The sequence below is a fragment of the Syngnathoides biaculeatus genome, chromosome 15, assembly GCF_019802595.1.
Source record: "Syngnathoides biaculeatus isolate LvHL_M chromosome 15, ASM1980259v1, whole genome shotgun sequence".
Taxonomy (NCBI): Eukaryota; Metazoa; Chordata; class Actinopteri; order Syngnathiformes; family Syngnathidae; genus Syngnathoides; species Syngnathoides biaculeatus.
In genome coordinates, this window is record NC_084654.1 from 302,114 (window position 1) to 322,476 (window position 20,363).

A 20,363-nucleotide genomic window follows, 5' to 3' on the forward strand; every position below is an offset into this window, starting at 1 on the left:
TCCTGCCAAAATGATTTGGAGTCATTAGTACAGAGATGTTTTTCCAGTTTAACTGTATAGTCCCTCTTTCCAATGTTAGTTTCTTTAATCACCTGGTTTCTAGTGCACTTATAGAGGGTCCTGTCCCCACTACGATATGCAACCTCTTTAGCCTGGTGGATTTGCCTAAGTCTGGCTGAAAACCACGGCTTGTTTTTATTGAATGTGGGCACAGTTTTTGTTGGTACACACACCTCCTCACAAAAACTGACACACGTGGTAACAATATCTGTGAATTCATCTAGGCTGCGCTCTAAATTTTCAAAGACACTCCAATCTGTGCAGTCAAAACAGCTTTGAAGTTGAAATTATGCCTCGTTGGTCCATTTTTTAACTGATTTTACTAAAGGATTCACACACTTAAGTGTTTCCATGTATGTAGGAATAAAGTACAGCAAGCAGTGATCAGAGGAGCCTATGGGTCTGCGGGGGAATGCATGATATGCATTTTTTATGTAAGTTTAACAGTGGTCTAGTGTTATTTGCCCTCGTCGGACATTTCAGTGCTGGAGAGCGCTCCCTCTGGGGGACTTCATCATTCTGCTGAGGGACTTCAATGCCCACGTGAGACCTGGAAAAACGGCCCCTCGGATCAGAATCAGAGTGGAGTTCTGTTGCTGGACTTCTGTGCTAGATCACGGATTGTCCTTATGAACAGCATGTTCAGGCATAAGGGTGTCCACATGTGCACCTGGCACGAAAACACCCTAGGTCGCAGTTCAATGATCGACTTTCGGAATAACGAATGCATGTCTTGGACACTCGGGTGAAGAGAGGGGTGGAGCTGTCAAATGTTCACAAATGGTGAGTTGGCTCCGATGGTGGGGGAAGATGCCGGTCCGACGTAGCAGGCCCAAATGTATTGTGAGGGTCTGCTGGGAACGGCTGGTAGATTCTTCTTTCAGAAGGAATTTAAACTCCAACCTCCAAAAGAACTTTGCTCATGTTCCAGGGGAGTCCAAGTGGACAATATTCCGCAACTCCATTGGTGAGGTGGTTGGTGCCCTTCGTGGCGGCAAGCACCGAACACATTAGTGGACACCAACAGTGAGGAATGCTGTCAAGCTGAAGAATGAGTCCTATCGGGCAGTTTTGGCCTGTGGGACTCCCAAGGAAGCTGATTGGTACCAGCTGGCCGAGCGGAATGCAGCTATGGTGGTCACTGAGGCAAAAACCCAGGCGTGGGAGAAGTTTGTTGAGGTCATGGAGAACAACTTCAAAATGGCTTTGAGGATATTCTGGTTAAACATCCAGGCATCTCAGGAGTGGAACACAGTACACCGTCAACATTGTGTATAGTGGGCATGGAGCAATGCTGACCTCAACTCGGGATGTTGTGAGTTGGTGGGGAGAATACTTCGAAGAGGAGTGTGGGATACCGAACCCCATGATGCGGCCTGCTTGGTCCCTGTACGTCCGGTGTCAGAGTTTGGTCTGCGTTGCTGGCAGTAAGTAGGACTCGTTTCCGGTGTGAGTTGGACTCCGTCAAGGTTGCCCTTTGTCACCAATTTTGTTCAGAACTTTTATGGACATAATCTGTAGGCGTAGCTGAGGCATAGAGTGTGTCCGGTTTGGTAGCCTCAGTATCGCTTCTCTGCTCTTTGCAGAAGATGTGATTCTGTTGGCTTCATCAAGCCGTGATCTCCAGCTCTCAGTGGAGCAGTACGCAGCCAAGTGTGAAGCAGCTGGGATGAGAATCTGCACCACCAAATCTGAGACAATAGTTCTCAGTCGGAAAAGGGTGGCATGCCCTCTACAGGTCAGGGATGAGATCCTGCCCCAAGAGGAGGAGTTAAAGTAAAGAGGTTTCTCTTTTCATAATTTTTTTTCCCTCTTTCCTTTTTTTATGTACTCATGCTGTTACTGTGTTTGAGCGGAGGGGTAAAAACAAAGTGACATTTGAATCATGATTGAAAACCAGATCTCCTCAATAAGGATAGCATCCTATAATGTAAAGGGTGTACTTAATTCAATAAAAAGGAGCAAAATACTGGGCAAAGTGAAAAAGGATAGGATTGATGTACTACTATTGCAGGAGATCCATTTACAGTAACTGATACAGAGCACCTTAAACTTAATAGACAGGGCTTTAATCGGGTCTGTTCATCATCATACAAAACAGTGCACAGACGCAGGGTAGCTACACTTATCTCAGAAAGGGTGATTTTTTTAAAACATATCAGAAATGATAGATAAAGAAGGAAGATATAATGTGGTTGTGGGGAGGTTGAAAGTGGCAGAATTACTTTTACAAATGTTTATGCTCCCCTCCGTGCAACATGGCAATTTTACAGACAAATCTATGATTTGATGATTACGAAAGCCCAAGGAATTGTGATTTGTGGTGGGGATTTTAATTTGAGATTGAATCCAAAATGGGATGTATCAAGATTAAGTTGGGCCCAAAACAATACCATATCCAAAAAAGTGGAAAAGAGGATGACGACACGAGACGAGACGATTACGACAGAGATGGGCCTTTGTGATGTATGGATGGAGTTAAACCCCACGGCCAGAGAGTATACCTTTTATTCTCCACGACATAAAACATACTCGAGAATATATTATTTCTTTATGTAGAGTAAAAATATTGGTTTTGTCCTGAAAAATTGCGTTATTGGATCTTTCAGACCACAGTAAAAACTTTTCTTGGAAGCCGAATTTCTTCTTCTTCTTTTCCTTTCGGCTTGTCCCGTTAGGGGTCGCCACAGCGTGTCATCTTTTGCCATCTTAGCCTATCTCCTGCATCTTCCTCTCTAACCCCAACTGCCCTCATGTCTTCCCTCACCACGTCCATAAACCTTCTCTTTGGTCTTCCTCTCGCTCTTTTGCCTGGGAGCTCCATCCTCAGCATCCTTCTACCAATATACTCACTCTCTCGCCTCTGAACATGTCCAAACCATCGAAGTCTGCTCTCTCGAATCTTGTCTCCAAAACATCCAGCTTTGGCTGTCCCTCTAATGAGCTCATTTCTAATCCTATCCAACCTGGTCACTCCGAGCGAGAACCTCAACATCTTCATTTCTGCCACCTCCAGTTCAGCTTCCTGTTGTTTCTTCAGTGCCACCGTCTCTAATCCGTACATCATGGCCGGCCTCACCACTGTTTTGTAAACTTTGCCCTTCATCCTAGCAGACACTCTTCTGTCACATAACACACCAGACACCTTTAGCCAGCTGTTCCAACCTGCTTGGACCCGTTTCTTCACTTCCTGACCACACTCTCCATTGCTCTTATTGTTGACCCCAAGTATTTGAAGTCCTCCACCCTCGCTATCTCTTCTCCCTGTAGCCTCACTCTTCCCCCTCCACTTTTCTCATTCACGCACATATATTCTGTTTTACTTCGGCTAATCTTCATTCCTCTACTTTCCAGTGCATGTCTCCATCTTTCCAATTGTTCCTCTGCATGCTCCCTGCTTTCACTGCATATAACAATATCATCTGCGAACATCATGGTCCAAGGGGATTCCAGTCTAACCTCATCTGTCAGCCTATCCATTACCACTGCAAACAGGAAGGGGCTCAGAGCTGATCCCTGATGCAGTCCCACCTCCACCTTAAATTCCTCTGTCACACCTAAGGCACACCTCACCATTGTTCTGCTGCCATCATACATGTCCTGTACTATTTTAACATACTTCTCTGCCACACCAGACTTACGCATGCAGTACCACAGTTCCTCTCTTGGTACTCTGTCATAGGCTTTCTCTAGATCCACAAAGACACAATGTAGCTCCTTCTGACCTTCTCTGTACTTTTCCACGAGCATCCTCAAGGCAAATAATGCATCTGTGGTACTCTTTCTAGGCATGAAACCATACTGTTGCTCGCAGATACTTACTTCAGTCCTGAGTCTAGCCTCCACTACTCTTTCCCATAACTTCATTGTGTGGCTCATCAACTTTATTCCTCTATAGTTCCCACAGCTCTGAACATCCCCTTTGTTCTTAAAAATGTGAACTAGAACACTTTTCCTCCATTCTTCAGGCATCTTTTCGCCCGCTAGTATTCTGTTGAATAAGTTGGTCAAAAACTCCACAGCCATCTCTCCAAATTGCTTCCATACCTCTACCGGTATGTCATCAGGACCAACTGCCTTCCCATTTTTCATCCTTTGTAATGCCTTTCTGACTTCCCCCTTAGTAATCATTTCCACTTCCTGGTCCTTCACTCTTGCCTCTTCAACTCTTCCTTCTCTCTCATTTTCTTCATTCATCAACTTCTCAAAGTATTCTTTCCATCTATTTAGCACACTACCGGCACCAGTCAACACATTTCCATCTCTATCCTTAATCACCCTAACCTTCTGCACATCCTTCCCATCTCTATCCCTCTGTCTGGCCAACCTGTAGAGATCCTTTTCTCCTTCTTTCGTGTCCAACCTGGTGTACATGTCTTCATATGCCTCTTGTTTAGCCTTTGCCACCTCTACCTTTGCCCTACGTCGCATCTCGATGTACTCCTTTCGCCTCTCCTCAGTCCTCTCAGTATCCCACTTCTTCTTCGCTAATCTCTTTCCTTGTATGACTCCCTGTATTATGGGGTTCCACCACCAAGTCTCCTTCTCCCCTTTCCTACCAGATGACACACCAAGTACTCTCCTGCCTGTCTCTCTGATCACCTTGGCTGTCGTCGTCCAGTCTTCCGGGAGCTTCGGTTGTCCATCGAGAGCCTGTCTCACCTCTTTCCGGAAGGCCGCACAACATTCTTCCTTTCTCAGCTTCCACCACCTGGTTCTCTGCTCTACCTTGGTCTTCTTAATCTTCCTACCCACCACCAGAATCATCCTACATACTACCATCCTATGCTGTCGAGCTACACTCTCCCCTACCACTACTTTACAGTCAGTAACCTCCTTCAGATTACATCATCTGCACAAAATATAATCTACCTGCGTGGTTCTACCTCCGCTCTTGTAGGTCACCATATGTTCCTCCCTCTTCTGGAAATAAGTGTTCACTACAGCCATCTCCATCCTTTTTGCAAAGTCCACCACCATCTGCCCTTCAAAGTTCCTTTCTTGGATGCCGTACTTACCCATCACTTCTTCATCGCCCCTGTTTCCTTTACCAATATGTCCATTACAATCTGCACCAATCACAACTCTCTCGCTGTCTGGGATGCTCAGAACTACTTCATCTAGTTCCTTCCAGAATTTCTCTTTCAACTCTAGGTCACATCCTACCTGTGGTGCATAGCCGCTAACCACATTATACATAACACCCTCAATTTCAAATTTTAGTCTCATCACTCGATCTGATACTCTTTTCACCTCCAAGACATTCTTAGCCAGCTCTTCCTTTAAAATAACCCCTACTCCATTTCTCTTCCCATCTACTCCGTGGTAGAATAATTTAAACCCTGCTCCCAAACTTCTAGCCTTACTACCTTTCCACCTGCTCTCTTGGATGCACAGAATATCAACCTTTCTCCTAATCATCATGTCAACCAACTCCTGAGCTTTTCCTGTCATAGTCCCAACATTCAAAGTCCCTACACTCAGTTGTAGGCTCTGTGCATTCCTCTTTTTCTTCTGACGCTGGATCCGGTTTCCTCCTCTTCTTTGTCTTCGACCCACAGTAGCTGAATTTCCACCGACGCCCTGCAGGTTAGCAGTGCCGGGGGCGGGCGTTGTTAACCCGGGCCACGACCGATCCGGTATGGGATTCTTTAGATGAACGCTCATATTTGTTTGGCACAGTTTTTACGCCGGATGCCCTTCCTGACGCAACCCTCTGCATTTATCCGGGCTTGGGACCGGCCTACAGATTGCACTGGTTTGTGCCCCCATAGGGCTGCATTCTTGGAAGCCGAATTTAAATGTACTAAAAGGTAAAACGAAAGAAGAACTCCAAGAAGACATCAAATTATACCTGTCAGAGAATGATAATGGGGAAGTCTCCCCTCTCATGATTTGGGATACAGGGAAAGCTGTCTTGAGAGGGAAGATCATTGCTAAACTGACACTTCACAAGAAGTTAAAACAATAAAAATTGAATAAACAAGAAAAAGAATTGGAAGACCTGAGGAAAAAAAAACATGAAAAGGACACTCAAATGGAAATTAGTCAGAGAGTCAGGGAAATAAAAAAACAGATAACGAAAATCTATGACGGCGCATTAGTACATAATCCGTCTTTTTTGGGGGTTGGATGGTGGTGGGGGGATCTGCAACACACTGAATCTGTGATAGGTGATCCGCAAAGTAGAGAGGGATTACTGTATTGCTTTGAACTTATGGTTTGTATCAAATTGCTTGCTCTCTTTTTCATGTCCTGTTGTTCTGTTCCTTTGATAAAATCTCAAGTTTCTCACATGATTGACAGCATTTGGTCACAATGGACAATTTCACTATTCAGTCTTACAAACATTTCCCTGACCGATTCTTCCCTAAAACAGACTGCGTGGATGACATTGACAACTCTAATGAAGACCATGATTCATATCCTAATTTTGTTGCAAAACTGACTACAACCCACTTAGGACTTTCTTAAACCTGAGGTGACTGAATGACTGTAGGGTTGTTTCGTGAATGCATATGTAGTAACTTTTGGTAGTTTGATTTTATCTTTTTGTGTTTAATTTTTAATGTTTTGAACATTTGATAATGTTAATTTTTTACTGATTAATTTTTAGTTTTTAATCATTCCCATTTCACTATATATAGCTTAACTTTTCTTTAATGTTTTGATTATCTCCCAACATTTTGATTATTCAGTTTTAACTAGCTATTTAGGATATAATGTTTCATAATTTCCTTTTGTATGTGATCAATGATATAATCAAAAAGGGGAAGCTGAGTTGAAAAATTTATGTTTACCATACAATAAAGAAAATGAGTATTTTAACACTGTGCTATATTGCAAGTTCTCCCACTTAGAAATCATGGAGGGGCTGAAATTTTCATCGTAGGTGCATGTCCACTGTGACAGAGATAATCTAAAAAGAAAAATCCAGAAATCACAATGTATGATTTTTTTAATGATTTATTTGTGTGCTATAGCTGCAAATAAGTATTTGAACACTTACTGGTTGTATGGGGTATACAATCAGTAAGACTCAAACTTGTAACATGGCTGAGGCGAATGACCTGTACAAAGACATGAGACAAAATTGTACAACTCCACATGGCTGTAAAAGGGCTACGGAGAAATTGCCAAGCAGCTTTGGTGAAAAAAGGTCCACGCTTGGAGCAATCATTCGAAAATGGAAGAAGCTAAACATGATGATATCAATCGCGGAGTGGAGCCCCATGCAAGATATCACCTCGTGGGGTCTCAATGATCCTTAGAAAGGTGAAGAATCAGCCTAGGACTACTCAACAGGACTTGGTCAATGACCTGAAAAGAGCTGGGACTACAGTTTCCAAGGTAACTGTTGGTAATACAGTAAGACGTCATGGTTTGAAATCATGCATGGCACCGAAGGTTCCCCTGCTTAAACCAGCATATGTCAAGGCCTGTCTTATGTTTGCCAATGATCATTTGGATGATACAGAGGAGTCATGGGAGAAAGTTTTCTGGTCAGATGAGACCAAAATGTAACTTTTTGGTCATAATTCCACTAACCGTATTTGGAGGAAGACGAATGATGATTTCCATTCCAAGAATACCATCCTTACTGTGAAACATGGCGGTGGTAGCATAATGCTTTGGGGGGTGTTTTTCTGTACACGGGACAAGACGACTCCACTGTATTATGGAGAGGATGACCGCAGCCATGTATTATAAGATTTGGGGGAACAACCTCTTTCCCTCAGTCAGAGCATTGTAGATGGGTCGTGGCTGGGTCTTTCAACATGACAACGCCCCGAAGCACACAGCCAGGGAAACCAAGGACTGGCTCCGTAAGAAGCATATCAAGGTTTTGGCGTGGCCTAGCCAGTCTCCAGACCTAAACCCATTAGAAAACCTTTGGAGGGAGCTGAAACTCCGTGTCTCTCAGCGACAGCCCAGAAATCTGCCTGATCTAGAGAAGGTCTGTGTAGAGGAGTTGGCCAAAATCCCTCCTGCAGTGTGTGCAAACCTGGTGAACAACTACAGGAAACGTTTGACCGCTGTCATTGCAAACAAAGCCTACTGTACCAAATATTAACATTAGTCTTTTTCAGGTGTTCAAATACTTATTTGCAGCTGTATCACACAAATAAATCATTAAGAAAAATCATACATTGTGATTTCTGGATTTTTCTTTTTAGATTATTTCTCTCACAGTGGACATGCACCTACGATGAAAATTTGAGACCCCTCCATGATTTCTAAGTGGGAGGACTTGCAATAAAGCAGCGTGTTCAAATACTTATTTTCTTTACTGTATTTCAAATTGACGGCACAGTGGAACAGCTGTAGAGCATTGACCTCAGAGTTCTGAGGACAGGGGTTAAAATCCCAGCCCTGCCTGTTTGGAGTTTGTGTGTTCTCCCTATGCGTGCATGAGTTTTTCTTTAAATTGCCCCTAGGTATGATTGTGACTGTGACTACTGTCTGTCACCATGTGCTCTGTGATTGGCTGGCAACCAGTTCAGGGATGTACCTCCGCTCCTGCCCGAAGACAGCTCGGATAGGCTCCAGCACTCCCGCGACCGTCATGAGAATAAGTGGCTCAGAAAATGGATGGATGAATATATATCAAATTCTAGTTTGATACAACATTCTTATTCTTTGTTACACTGTGAATACTAGCTGTTTTTCTGGCTATGCTGTGGATACTAGTTGTTTGTAGTAATTTTGTGACTACTTGCTCTGTCTGTGTACTACTTGCTCATAGTTACTGGACCGTATGCTTGGATTACTAGTGTGGCTGGCCATGGATAATTGTTTGCTTTACTTCTCCGTCTCTCTCATTTTGAAAAATGAAGAAGCGTTTGTCTGGGCTTCAGTAAGGGCTGACAATTCATAAGACCTTTTCCTCTCTTTTCAAAGACTCTAAGCGAGTTCTTAGTTGTAATAAAAACCAACATACTGTATACAATATTGCTTCTTTACTTATTCTGTACGACAAACATTTGGAAAAACATTGGTACACACAAATATTCACTCAAAATAATATAGGTTGTGACAATGTCCATATATTCATCATTTGACATTTCAAAGACATTTCAATCTGTGCAGATTCAAATCTTGATGTTTTGTCTTTGCTTCATTGGTCCACTTTACTGCTTTTAATCATAGATTTTGGATATTTATGTTTGTGACCGTATGTTGGGATATTAAACAATGAACAGACAACCCTAGAGCTGCACGGGGAATAGAAGGCATATGAGTCTTTTAGCATGATGTAGCAGTGTCCTAGAATGTTGATTTCCCTGATGGGACAGTCAATATGCTGTTAGCATTTAGGGAGTTTGTGGTTGACTTCTGTGTTGTTTAATGTCCCAAAGAATAATGAGAGTTGAATCTGGGTGCAATTGTTCCAGGTTCGTTTGGTTGGTCAGCCAGCATAGAGTGTGGCGTGGGAATTATAAACACCAGCGAGAATGAATGAAGCAAACTCGCATACAAGAACTTAAAAAAAAAAAAAAAAAAAAAAAATCATTAAAAATGTATAAATGACAAGTTGTCAAATATTGTATGTACTGAGTGAAAAAGGTATTTGCTCCCGAACAACTCAGCCAGAATATTGGCTCTGACAGATTGGAGAGTGCCAATGTTGCACACATCAGCGCACAGTACACCATTTCAGAATAAACTTGGAGCAAGTTCAAAAAATCTATTTCTTAACTTCCTATCGCTTTACAAGAATGAAAAATGGTGTTAAAAGACTTCAGGAAAAAAGGCCTTAGACCTGCCTAAGCCTGGAATGGATTTACAAAACCACCAACAACAGGGTTGGTGAGAAGATAAATTTTCCATCCATCCATTTCTACCACTTATCCTAGGTCAGGTCAGAGACAGAAAGTTTTGCAGGGAAACCCAGATTTCCCTCTACACAGCCACTTCATCCAGCTCTTCCGGGGGTCCCTGAGTCGTTCCCAGGGCAGCTGAGAGATGTAGTCTCTGGGGTCTCCTTCTGGTTGGATGCGCTCAGAGCAGCTCACCGGGGAGATGACCAGGAAGGATCCAAAACAGATGCCCCCACCACTTCATCTTGTTACTCTCAATGCAGAGGAGCAGCGACTCTACTCTGAGCTCTTCCCGGATGACAGAGTTTCTCACCCTCTCTCTAAGGGAGAACCTATGCAGGAAACTAATTTCAGCCACTTGAATCAGAGTTTGGGTTGTTGTGGTCACGACCCACAGTTCGTGACAATAGGTTATGGTAGGAACCGAGATCAATTTGTCAATTAAGAGCTTTGTGTTTCAGCTTCGCTCATTTTTCACCACAATGGACTGATACAAACTCTGTATCACTGCAGACGCTGCACCGATTCTTTCCGAGGGGCCACCACCCTTTTCTGACTCAGGACTATGGTCTCAGATTTGGAGGTGCTGGCTCTCATCTCAGCCGCTTCATACTCTGCTACGATGCGCTCCAGTGAGAGTTGGCGATAATTGCTTGATGAATCAAACAGCCACATCATATACAAAAAGCAGAGATGCAATACTGAACCCACCTAACCTGACCCCCTTCGACACGCCTCTGCTGCCCCTAGAAATTCTGTCCATAAATGTTATTAACGGAATCGGTGACATGGGCAGCTTTGGAAGAGTCAAACACTCAATGGAAACAAGTCTGTCTTCCTGCCAGTTATGCGAAACAAACTCTGACACCAGTCGTACAGGGACCAAACAGCTCCTACCAGGGGCTTCGGTACACCATCATCCCAAAGCACATCCCACAGGACTCACCGAGGAACATGGTTGAACGCCTCCTCCAGGTCCACAAAACAGATGTAGACTGGATGGGCGAACTCCCGTGCATCCTTGAGGACCTTGCCAAGGATGTAGAGATGGTCCACTGTTCCACAGCCAGAACAAAAACCACACTGTTCCTCTTGAATCTGAGATCTGTCTTCTCGACATACCCCCCAGCTCCTCTGAAGAGACCTTAACAAAGAGGCTTAAGGAGTGTGATCCCCCTGTAGCTGGAACAGACCATCCAGTCCTCGCTCTTAAAAAGGGGAGACCACCAACCCAGTCTGCCAGTCCAGAGGCACTGTCCCCGATGTCCATGTAATATACAACCTCACAACATCCAGCGCATTGAGAAACTCCGGGGGAATCATATCAACCCCCGGGGCCTTTCTACAGAGGAGCTCTTAAGCCACCTCTGTGACCTCAACCCCAGTCCTCCTAGGAGAACCCCGACCCTGCTTCCTCAGGGGAAGGCAGGTTGGGTGAATTGAAGAGGTCTTCAAAGTATTCTCACCACCGACTCACAACGTCCCAGCTGGAAGTCAGCAGCACTAATCCCCACCCACTATATAATTTTTTATGGTGCTTTCCCCCTCTTGAGATGCCGGACAGCGTACCAGAATTTCCACTAAGCTGTCTGGAGATCTTTCTCCATGCCTTCACCGAACTGCTTCCATGACTAACATTTTGCTCCAGCCACCACCTAAGTTGCTTTCCGCTTGACAAGCCAGTACCCGTCAGGTGTCTCAGGAGTCCCTTAGGCTAAAAAGGACTCCATCTTCAGGTTGAAGGCATCCCTCCCCTTTGGTGTCCACCAATGGGTTCGGGGGGATTACCGCCACAACAGGTACCAACCCCCTTACGGGCACAACTCCAGTTAGCCGCCTCAGCAATGGAGAAGTGGAACACGGTCCACTCGAACTTGATGTCCACTTGCTCGCCCAGAAGAGTAGCAAAACTCTGTTAGGAGTCAGAGATCAAACTCCTTCGAACAGGGAATTTTGCCAGGTGTTCCCAGCAGACCCTCACATTACATTTTGGCCGGTCAGGTCAGACCTTCATCTTCCCCTACAATTAGAGTGAACTACCACCACGATTACCAGTTTACAGCTTCATCACTCTCTTCACCTAAGTGTCCAAAACGTGCAGCCAGTAGTCTGATGACATGACCACAAAAACGATCATCAAGATTCAAGATGGCGCCTACTACTCACGTGGTTGCCTCGGTACAGTGCTCCGTAGCATTTTTTATGTCTATATTTTTATCACTTGACGTGGGATGTCACTGACGGATGAAAGAAGCAAACTCACGTGGCATGTAAAATGGCTTACAGCTCAAAAACAGCAACTCTAAAGGCGGACTGCTGCTGAGTTGTGTGATGTCCGTGCAACATTTTTCATTGAAGAAGCATATCATAGCCTTTCATTTTCCCTGACAACTCCATGATGCGATTCACTTGGTGAATATGGCAGTCTGCCACCTGGAGCATGCCTTTGTGCCCCAACTCCAAGCCTGGCTCCAGAGTGGGGCTTTCGGTGACCCGTGTACAGGTAAAGAAAACTTCAACCCATTTATATTAGAAATCATTGGGGTCTTTTTGTTGTTTTCTATGGTCCCACAGGACCCGTTTGCCCTAGGTGACCCTACCGGGGGCGTGAAGCCTCAGACGATTTAGTTCCGAGGATCACTGGGACACACAAAACCCTCCACCACGACAAGGTGACGGCTTCCAGTAGAGGAAGGTGACAACAATTGACGTGATTATTTAAGAGTGCAAAATGCAACATTTCAAAATTCAATTGCCCATCTTCTGGAACTAAATGCAAGAGCTTGCGTCATGGAGTGAGCACGATCTTTAGAAAGACGGGGAAGGAGCCGTACACAGGAGGCACCTGTTAATGGTCTGAAAGGGACCTGACTCAAAAGACACAAGTACCTCATATTTATTTGAAAAGACCTGAATGGCCACAAGAATACTGGAGAAAATTCAGTGGTCAGATGAAACCATTTGGCATTGACTTAAACTGTATTTTGAGCATGGAAAAAAAAAAACATACAGCTCAAAGAAAACTGTCCACACAGTCAGACATGGAGGTGGAGTAAAACTTCCTCTCCTCAACAAGAACACTGAAAATGTATCCTGAATGAATGTTCAAGCATGACAATATACTGCCATGACAACAAAAGACTGATTCATCAATACCGTAATTTCTCGTGTATAATGTGCAAAATGTTCCCAAAATATTTTCAAAATGTCAATAGAGCGCATTTTATTTAGGTATAGATTGAAAATAAAAAGAAAATCATATCATATAGTTGTGTATATAGATACACAGGGTCATAAAAAATGTATACATTTAAATTTCAATATCATATTCAATGTCTTATGTCACACATTTATATCTATTATGGTAAAGTGCGCCGCCAACCTGAGATTCCTGACCTGCTCGCATGAGTTTGGCACTTTACGATTGTTAGTTGAGCATATTTGTTACTACTGCACCAAACTGGTGCCCGTGAGTTTTAACCTAAACTAAGCGAAAAAATGTCGACTGCAAAAGCTAGATATGCAGCCACTTCCAGAAGAAAAGTCATCAGTGCTGCCGAAGAAATGGCAACCTCGAAGCACCCCAGCAGTTCAAAGTCACTGACTCGAATGTGAGATTGTGGAGGAAGACGATATTCCATCAAAAGCAAAGTGTAAGTAGTTCATAAACGGTAGTTTTCAGAGATAAACAAGTCCCTATCAGAATGTTTCATGTTAGTGGGTGCTTTACTTACCCTCTGTCATGCAGAAAACTCTCAAAAAAGCAAGCAGCTGTGATGAAACAGGGGATTCATTGCCATGCAGCGCAAAGACACAAGACCTATGAATCAAGAAATAAATCAGACTTCAGAGTCATTAATATTCTACTGTTTCCTAAACAGTCGCAGTCATATAGTGACAAATGAAGCTAAGTGATCATCTGTATACTCATTATTAAATAAATACAACATGGCTTGCAGACTGGAGTGAATTTATTGAATTCTCATATTTGTATATTTGTTGTCATGTGATAGGATTTGCTCCGCCTTTGAGGTTTTTTTCTGATTTGCCACCACAGATGTGCAAACAATCCTCCAGCTATCCGTCACTTCTTAGATTCGCTACTCAGGTGGGGGGAGGGGGGAGGGGGGAGGAGATAGGACTGGGGAATTTATTTTGGGCTCTACAGCGTAAACAGGAGATTTGATCAGCCACTGGTCACAAATCAACATATTCCTTGCCAAGAATCACTGTTGTGACGAAGTCAGATCTGAACTGGAGTGTAAATACCATTTGTGTGAAAAGGCATGCGTCTTGCACGACATGTTTGCCATTTTTACTTTGTGTGTTTCGTGGCTACTTTATTGACACCGTTCTTGTGTTTCCTTGTGCTGCTTTTTACCCATTAAAGGAAAATTCTTTGAATTGGTTAAATTCTAAATTGTTTCCACAGATTGATTTGATTTACAGCGATTGCCATCACAGTCAAGTCGATTTGTTTCACCACTCATCATTTTTTATCGGTTTAATAAATTATTGTGTTAAATTATTTGACATTTAAAATTTAGTTAACAAGATGATTTACCTAAGTTCAATAGCAAGTGTTTTATCGTAGGTTGCTCACCTCTATGCATTAATTTTACATTGATCAAATCATCTTGATGTCAACAATTTTGTTCTATTTGATGAATGCTTCTACGCACGTTCTCAAACACCTAAAGCTACGTGATAATCCTCAGAGCATAGTTTGCAAATGCTATTTAACTGTTTAACAATTAATTACCTCACTTATCTTGTGCTTCTATTCCAAATTAGATGCACTGCTTATACAGCTTTGAAAACTAACAATCAGCTGCGTACAATGTACAGTTACTGCAAACACAACACACTTATGGCGGATATTTTAAAAAACCAATATGACAATGTCGACACGTTAGCGCAGCTTGTGACTAACCTCAATAAGCACCTCGTCTCAGGTCTCAGGTGAAAGACAGTAGTTCTGATGTCCTCTATGCCAACATCACGTAACTCATAAGTAATGCCAAATACAAAATATTGAAAGATAGAAATCTCAATTGAATGAACAATTGCATCGTTTGAAACTCAGTGTGTCAATTAAAATGTAACGGTATTGACGATTACCAAATTAAAAAAAAAAATAGAGGCTACAATAAATCAACTTAACGGCACAACTAGCAGTTCAACACTCATTTAAACCTTGCACAAGCCAGCCTAATTGATGTTAAAACTCAACTTGAGGCTGCGGAAGCAGTGTACCCCCACAGCCAACACTGTTCAAGTGATGCTATCTTTCCAGTGTCACACATGCTCATGAAAATGAGTAGGTATATAAAGTTCTTGCTTCGTGCACACAAAATAAACGTACACAATAAACACTGTTGCAAACTGTCGCATCCGAAATTATGCAACACACAAGCAATCTGTTGGAGTTGACTGATCATCCCTCAGACGTAAAAGTAGGCCAAACCAAAACGCCTAACAAGCATGCAGTGATTTCTACATTGCATGACTGAGGACATCATAGAGCTCAAATGGATGGTTCAGCTACTTAAAGATGAACGCTCTAAAAGCGTCGAGTGCTTGTGTGAACATATTAATGTCGACAGCCCTATAATCTGACATGCTGCGTCTTCAAAAGCTAAAGCTTGAACAGGAAGTCAAAATAACACTTGTCCGACAGGAGGTACAGACAGCCAACGAAAGTAAACCGGGAACAGGTCTTCCTAGAGCGAACATTACTTGTTGAAATCAATGAGCACCCAGCTTTTAGTCTGTCTTATCGTCAACACAGCTGTTCCACTGCGTGACCTAAAAAGGCTTTGCTAAGCGTAAAAGCACCAACATTAAAGATGTCAGATCATAATATTTTTGGATAGAGCAAAATGTTGAACATTTGCCAGCAAAAACGGACCTATGGTCTCATTTGCCTGATCATGACAAGCCCAAAAGGCACAGGTGTCAAATAAACCTCGTCACCAAATGACTTTGGCAACTTCACAAAACAGAGAGAAGCAAGGCATTTCCGCGTCTTCTAGATAAACCGACCGTCAATATGGAAAAAATTTATTTGACAACCACACTTGAACGTACATTCCAAAATTCCGCACTTGTGGATATGGGTAGTAGACATCACGATCATGTTCAACGATGTGTTTGACTTACCTTGTGACATATTGTAGCAGGCGCATCAGATGCTTGACTTTAAACAATGCGAAATAACAGTTTGCCCTTTTGACTTAATGAACACTATTCAACTCGATTGCAGCCTTACATCGGACAATTGGGCCATATTCTATAATTTATCCTGTGTCACCTGTCAAGTCGGCACCTTTGCTCTTTGGACAAGATCTGTCAAGTCGTTTCATGCCATTGATTGACTATACTAAGCGGAAGATTTGGACACAGGTACAGTGACCCCTGCGAAACACACTACAGAAACCACCCAGTGCTACACCCCGACTCTCATTGACGTTCCGCCTCTAAAAAAAGCCTCACCTGGATGACATTACACATTACAAAAGGCGGTTCCATACTAGCTGATGATCTCCACCAATGGTCACTCTTGTGACACTGACCCTTCATTCAACTATTTAGCACTACAAGACCTTGTGATAAGAAGCATAACTGTGTCTTCTGAGTCACATGTCGCAGGCCTGTCCCTAATCATTGGTACACTTATTCAGCTTGCTAACCTTAATTGCCTTTGGCCAAGAAGTCAGTTTGCTTCTTTCACTACTTGTAAAGATTTCTTGCTCCAAAAGCAAACGTGGGTTGTGCCTCTTCTCTGACACCACATAGTTTTTCACTTTACTCACCCATTTTCTTTGGCGTCCCAACCTTACCTTGCAAAGAGTGAATCAGCGCCATTTTACACAGCTTGTCCGCCCTTTTGTTTCTCAGGTGAATTCCTTGGACCTGAATTTTCAATGGTACTTGCAGTACACACTTGTGATGGAAATTCCCTTCTGAGCTGGGTGTTAGCTTTTCCCTTCTCTACATTGGTCACGATGTTATCATTACATGGCTTTTGTTTGATCTTTCTGTGGCTCACCTTGGCTGCCACACTTTCAATTCTTCCTACCTGTGCACCAGACCTTGTTCTCTCAGTGCTGTACCTGTTTTTTTTGCATTATCATGGGCTTTGCTTTTTCCGACTCCGTGAAATGTACTTCACAGCCGTTAGTGGCCCCAGGTAGCAAGGGTGTGTCATACAAGCATCTGCCCACAATGCACCATGCGCGAAACAAAGGATGGTTGACACAGTGAGAACGGTGAACATGGTCCAACCTCTGTGATAGCATCCCCGCTACGCAAAGGGCTACGTCTGATCCATCAACTAAGATGGCCAATCAAAACCCCAACAAAATTGAAGATACTGCCAAATCAATAACCTAACGACCGACATAAAATACATCTACAGTCCACCCCATTCCACTGGTGATGCTTGTAAACATATTACTATTGAGACACAATTTTGAGAATTCTAGTCCAAAATGGCCACGACACGACAGTGCATGGATCAACTAAGTGGTCAAATCCCATTCACTCAACAAAATGCAAACGGTAGCCATTTTAGTTAGATGTTTACTGTGTACTTTTAAACTAAAATAGGCAGTCCATAACCACAGTATTGTCTGTGCTTCTAACGGTTTATGCTCACACACAGATTCCTGACACTGATGAAAGACAGCCAATATGAAATTACTCCTTTTCAAGACAACTTAGAAGGACCGCTTGGCATTATTAAAATTATTCAGTTTGTGTGTGTCCCACTAATCCAGGCTAGCTCAGGTTTTTCCTTACTCTGCACGTTAATCCTGAGTTCTGAGGAAAAACCTTCCTTGTCACTCATGCAATCAGTGACGCCCTCAAAGGTGCCACTTTGAATGTTGAGGATGACACTCGGTACAACCAGCCAGCGGACATTTACCAAATTGTGATTTCCAAGTGATTAAAAAAATATAAATTTGAATTTGATCCCAGAATGCCTGAACAAATTAAATTTGAAGAAACTCAGGCAATTGACGTGAACAACGTTAAGACACCAGAACCCCTGTTTGCGCATTCATGGTCCGCAACAGAACTTAACTTAGTGGTCTTAACCATCCTCAGTCAGGCAGAAGCTGAAGCAGTGCTTAGAATATCATACCAATGGTTTCCTGAGGCTTTACATAGGAAAGGAATGGCTGAACCCAAAATTGAAACAGCTAAAACTGAAGGAGGTCCCCACACCTTCTCTGCTGAACCTGTGTGGACCTCTTCGCTTCATTTAATATCTAGGATAAGGCAGCAGCTCCTCACCTGTGCCTGATTGGCACAAATTATGTCAAGTATTTAAGCTTCATGTATGGTGTCACTAGTTGCCAATATGTTGTATGAGACTGTGTGAGTTACAAGCTTCTTGTATTTGCCTCCTTGCCATGTCCCAGCGTTCCAATGTCACCACAGTCAAGTTTAGTCAAGTCTTGTTTTTGCCTCGCAGTTATCATGTATTAGGGCCTTGCCTTTTGCCATATCTTTTTGTGCTTCTGTCTTTTTGGACTGCTTACCACCTGTATATGACATCTGTCAGGAATTAAACCACTCTCATGTTACTACTGCCTCAGAGTCCTGCATTTGGTTCCGACCCCTCGTCCCATGTTTGCGACAGAACAAACCGATCAGAACTGGACCCAGCGGGAAAAATGTGGCATGACCGGTCATGCCGCCAGTCTTCCGCCCAGCGCCCTTAGCCTGCCGACCAAGTGCCCTTCTCTGAGTGGGCTCTGTCTTTTTGTTCTTTCCTTCCTTTCAACCCGTGCCCCCCGCTTATCAAGATTATCCTCCACGCCCAACTCATTCACCGCCACATTTTATTCGACTTGGATTACTCTGATTTTGAGGAGGACCCTGACTTGTATGACCACCTGCCTGATTCTGACTCTGATATAGATTTTGGTTTTATCCCATTTTTAGTCCAAGTCAAGTTGAGTCACCTCTGCCCATTTCTAGCCCCTTTGTGTCTAAGTCCTCTTCCTCTCACCTTTTCTGGGGCACCAGTTTGGCCATTTACCTGGGACCCATGTAGTGGCCAAAAAAGGCGTCCAAGTAGACCTTCACTTCGCCCAAGCGACACCAAGCAATGTCTACCCGAGTCAACTTGTTCTATACCAATTATGTTTCCCAGTTCACTCTACTGAGTCCCTGTGTACTCTGTCCCTCTCATATCAATTCCTAACAAAACTCAATGGCAGCAGGCTGAGGAGGCATCTGCAGACATTGTATAGGATCTCGAGCCACCTCCTGCTCATGCCGGTGCGTTTCCTGGCCTGCAGCAGCCTCCGCCTCTCGCCCATTCCTTGGCGGTGCTCAACCAGCAGCAGCAGCTGCAGCCACCTCTCGACCATGCGTTGACGGTGATTGACCAGCAGCAATAGCCGCCGCCTCTTAATCATGCCCCAGTGGTGCTCGACCGGCAGCTGCCGCCTCTCGCATACGCTTCGGCGGTGGTCAACCAGGAGCAGTAGCAGTTGCCTCTCACCCACGCCACTGTAGTTCTCAACCAGCAGTGGCTTATGCCTCTAGCTCCTACCTTGGTGGGGCTTCGCCCGCAGCTGTCACCTATACCTGTTTGGATCCTGCTTTGCCAGTGGGACACTCCTCGCAGACGTCAGCCTGAGTGCCTTGTAGATCTGGTCTTTGGCCTCCTAGCCACCCTCTGAACTGCTCGGCCATGCTCCTCTCCTTTGGGTGGTCTGGAGGGCCACCGTACAGACTGGGGTGAGGGTCTGTGCCCTCCTTCAGGCCCCTTTCTGTCCACCCATGTTCTGAGTTTTGTTTTTTGATTTGATTTTGTTGTGTCTGGTATATCGCCTTGGGAAGGGGTACTATCAGGGGTGTGGCCAGCCCACTGCCCTCTGCGTGGCTGCCTGTGGCAGCAGCTACTCACCTGTGCCTGATTGGCACTAATTATGCCATGTGTTTAAGCCTCATGTGTGGTGTCATTAGTTTGTTGTATGAGACCGAGTCTAGTGTGAGATATGAGCTTCTTGTATTTGCCTCGTTGCCCATTCCAGGGTTCCTGTACCACCACAACCAAGTCTAGTTAAGTCTTGTTTTTGCCTCCCAGTTATCAGACCTTGTTTTCATGTATTAGGATCTTGCCTTTTGCCACGTGTTTTTGTGCTTCTGCCTTTTTGGACTGCTTATCTGTGTATGACCTCTGCCTAGTATTAAACCACCCTCAAAATAATGTTACTCCCTTGGAGCATTACATTTGGGTCCTACCCTTTGTCCTATGTTCGCTTCAAGATTAAAACCCCTGCCTTTCAGCTCTTCTTTTTGTTTACTATTTGAGTTGTTGACACCAAATAATAGATTTTTTAGAGACTCATCTCACAGAGTCACTTTTGTTAGGAAGGAGCTGGGCTGAATTTTTTTTATCAACCTTTTTCCTTCTTTTTCCCAATTTTGGGAGAACGCAATTTTTTTGTTTACATTATT

General features: G+C 43.7%; 1 protein-coding gene across 6 annotated transcripts in view; it reads right to left on the minus strand.

Annotated features, from left to right (window-relative positions):
- Window positions 1-20,363, minus strand: part of setd3 (SET domain containing 3, actin histidine methyltransferase) — a 135,294-nt gene that overhangs the window by 4,463 nt on the left and 110,468 nt on the right. For all 6 annotated transcript variants that reach the window (XM_061842766.1, XM_061842765.1, XM_061842769.1 and 3 more), the window contains one exon: window positions 13,616-13,701. In XM_061842766.1, the coding sequence (XP_061698750.1) occupies window positions 13,616-13,701 (86 nt within the window). The remainder of the gene's footprint in view (window positions 1-13,615; window positions 13,702-20,363) is intronic.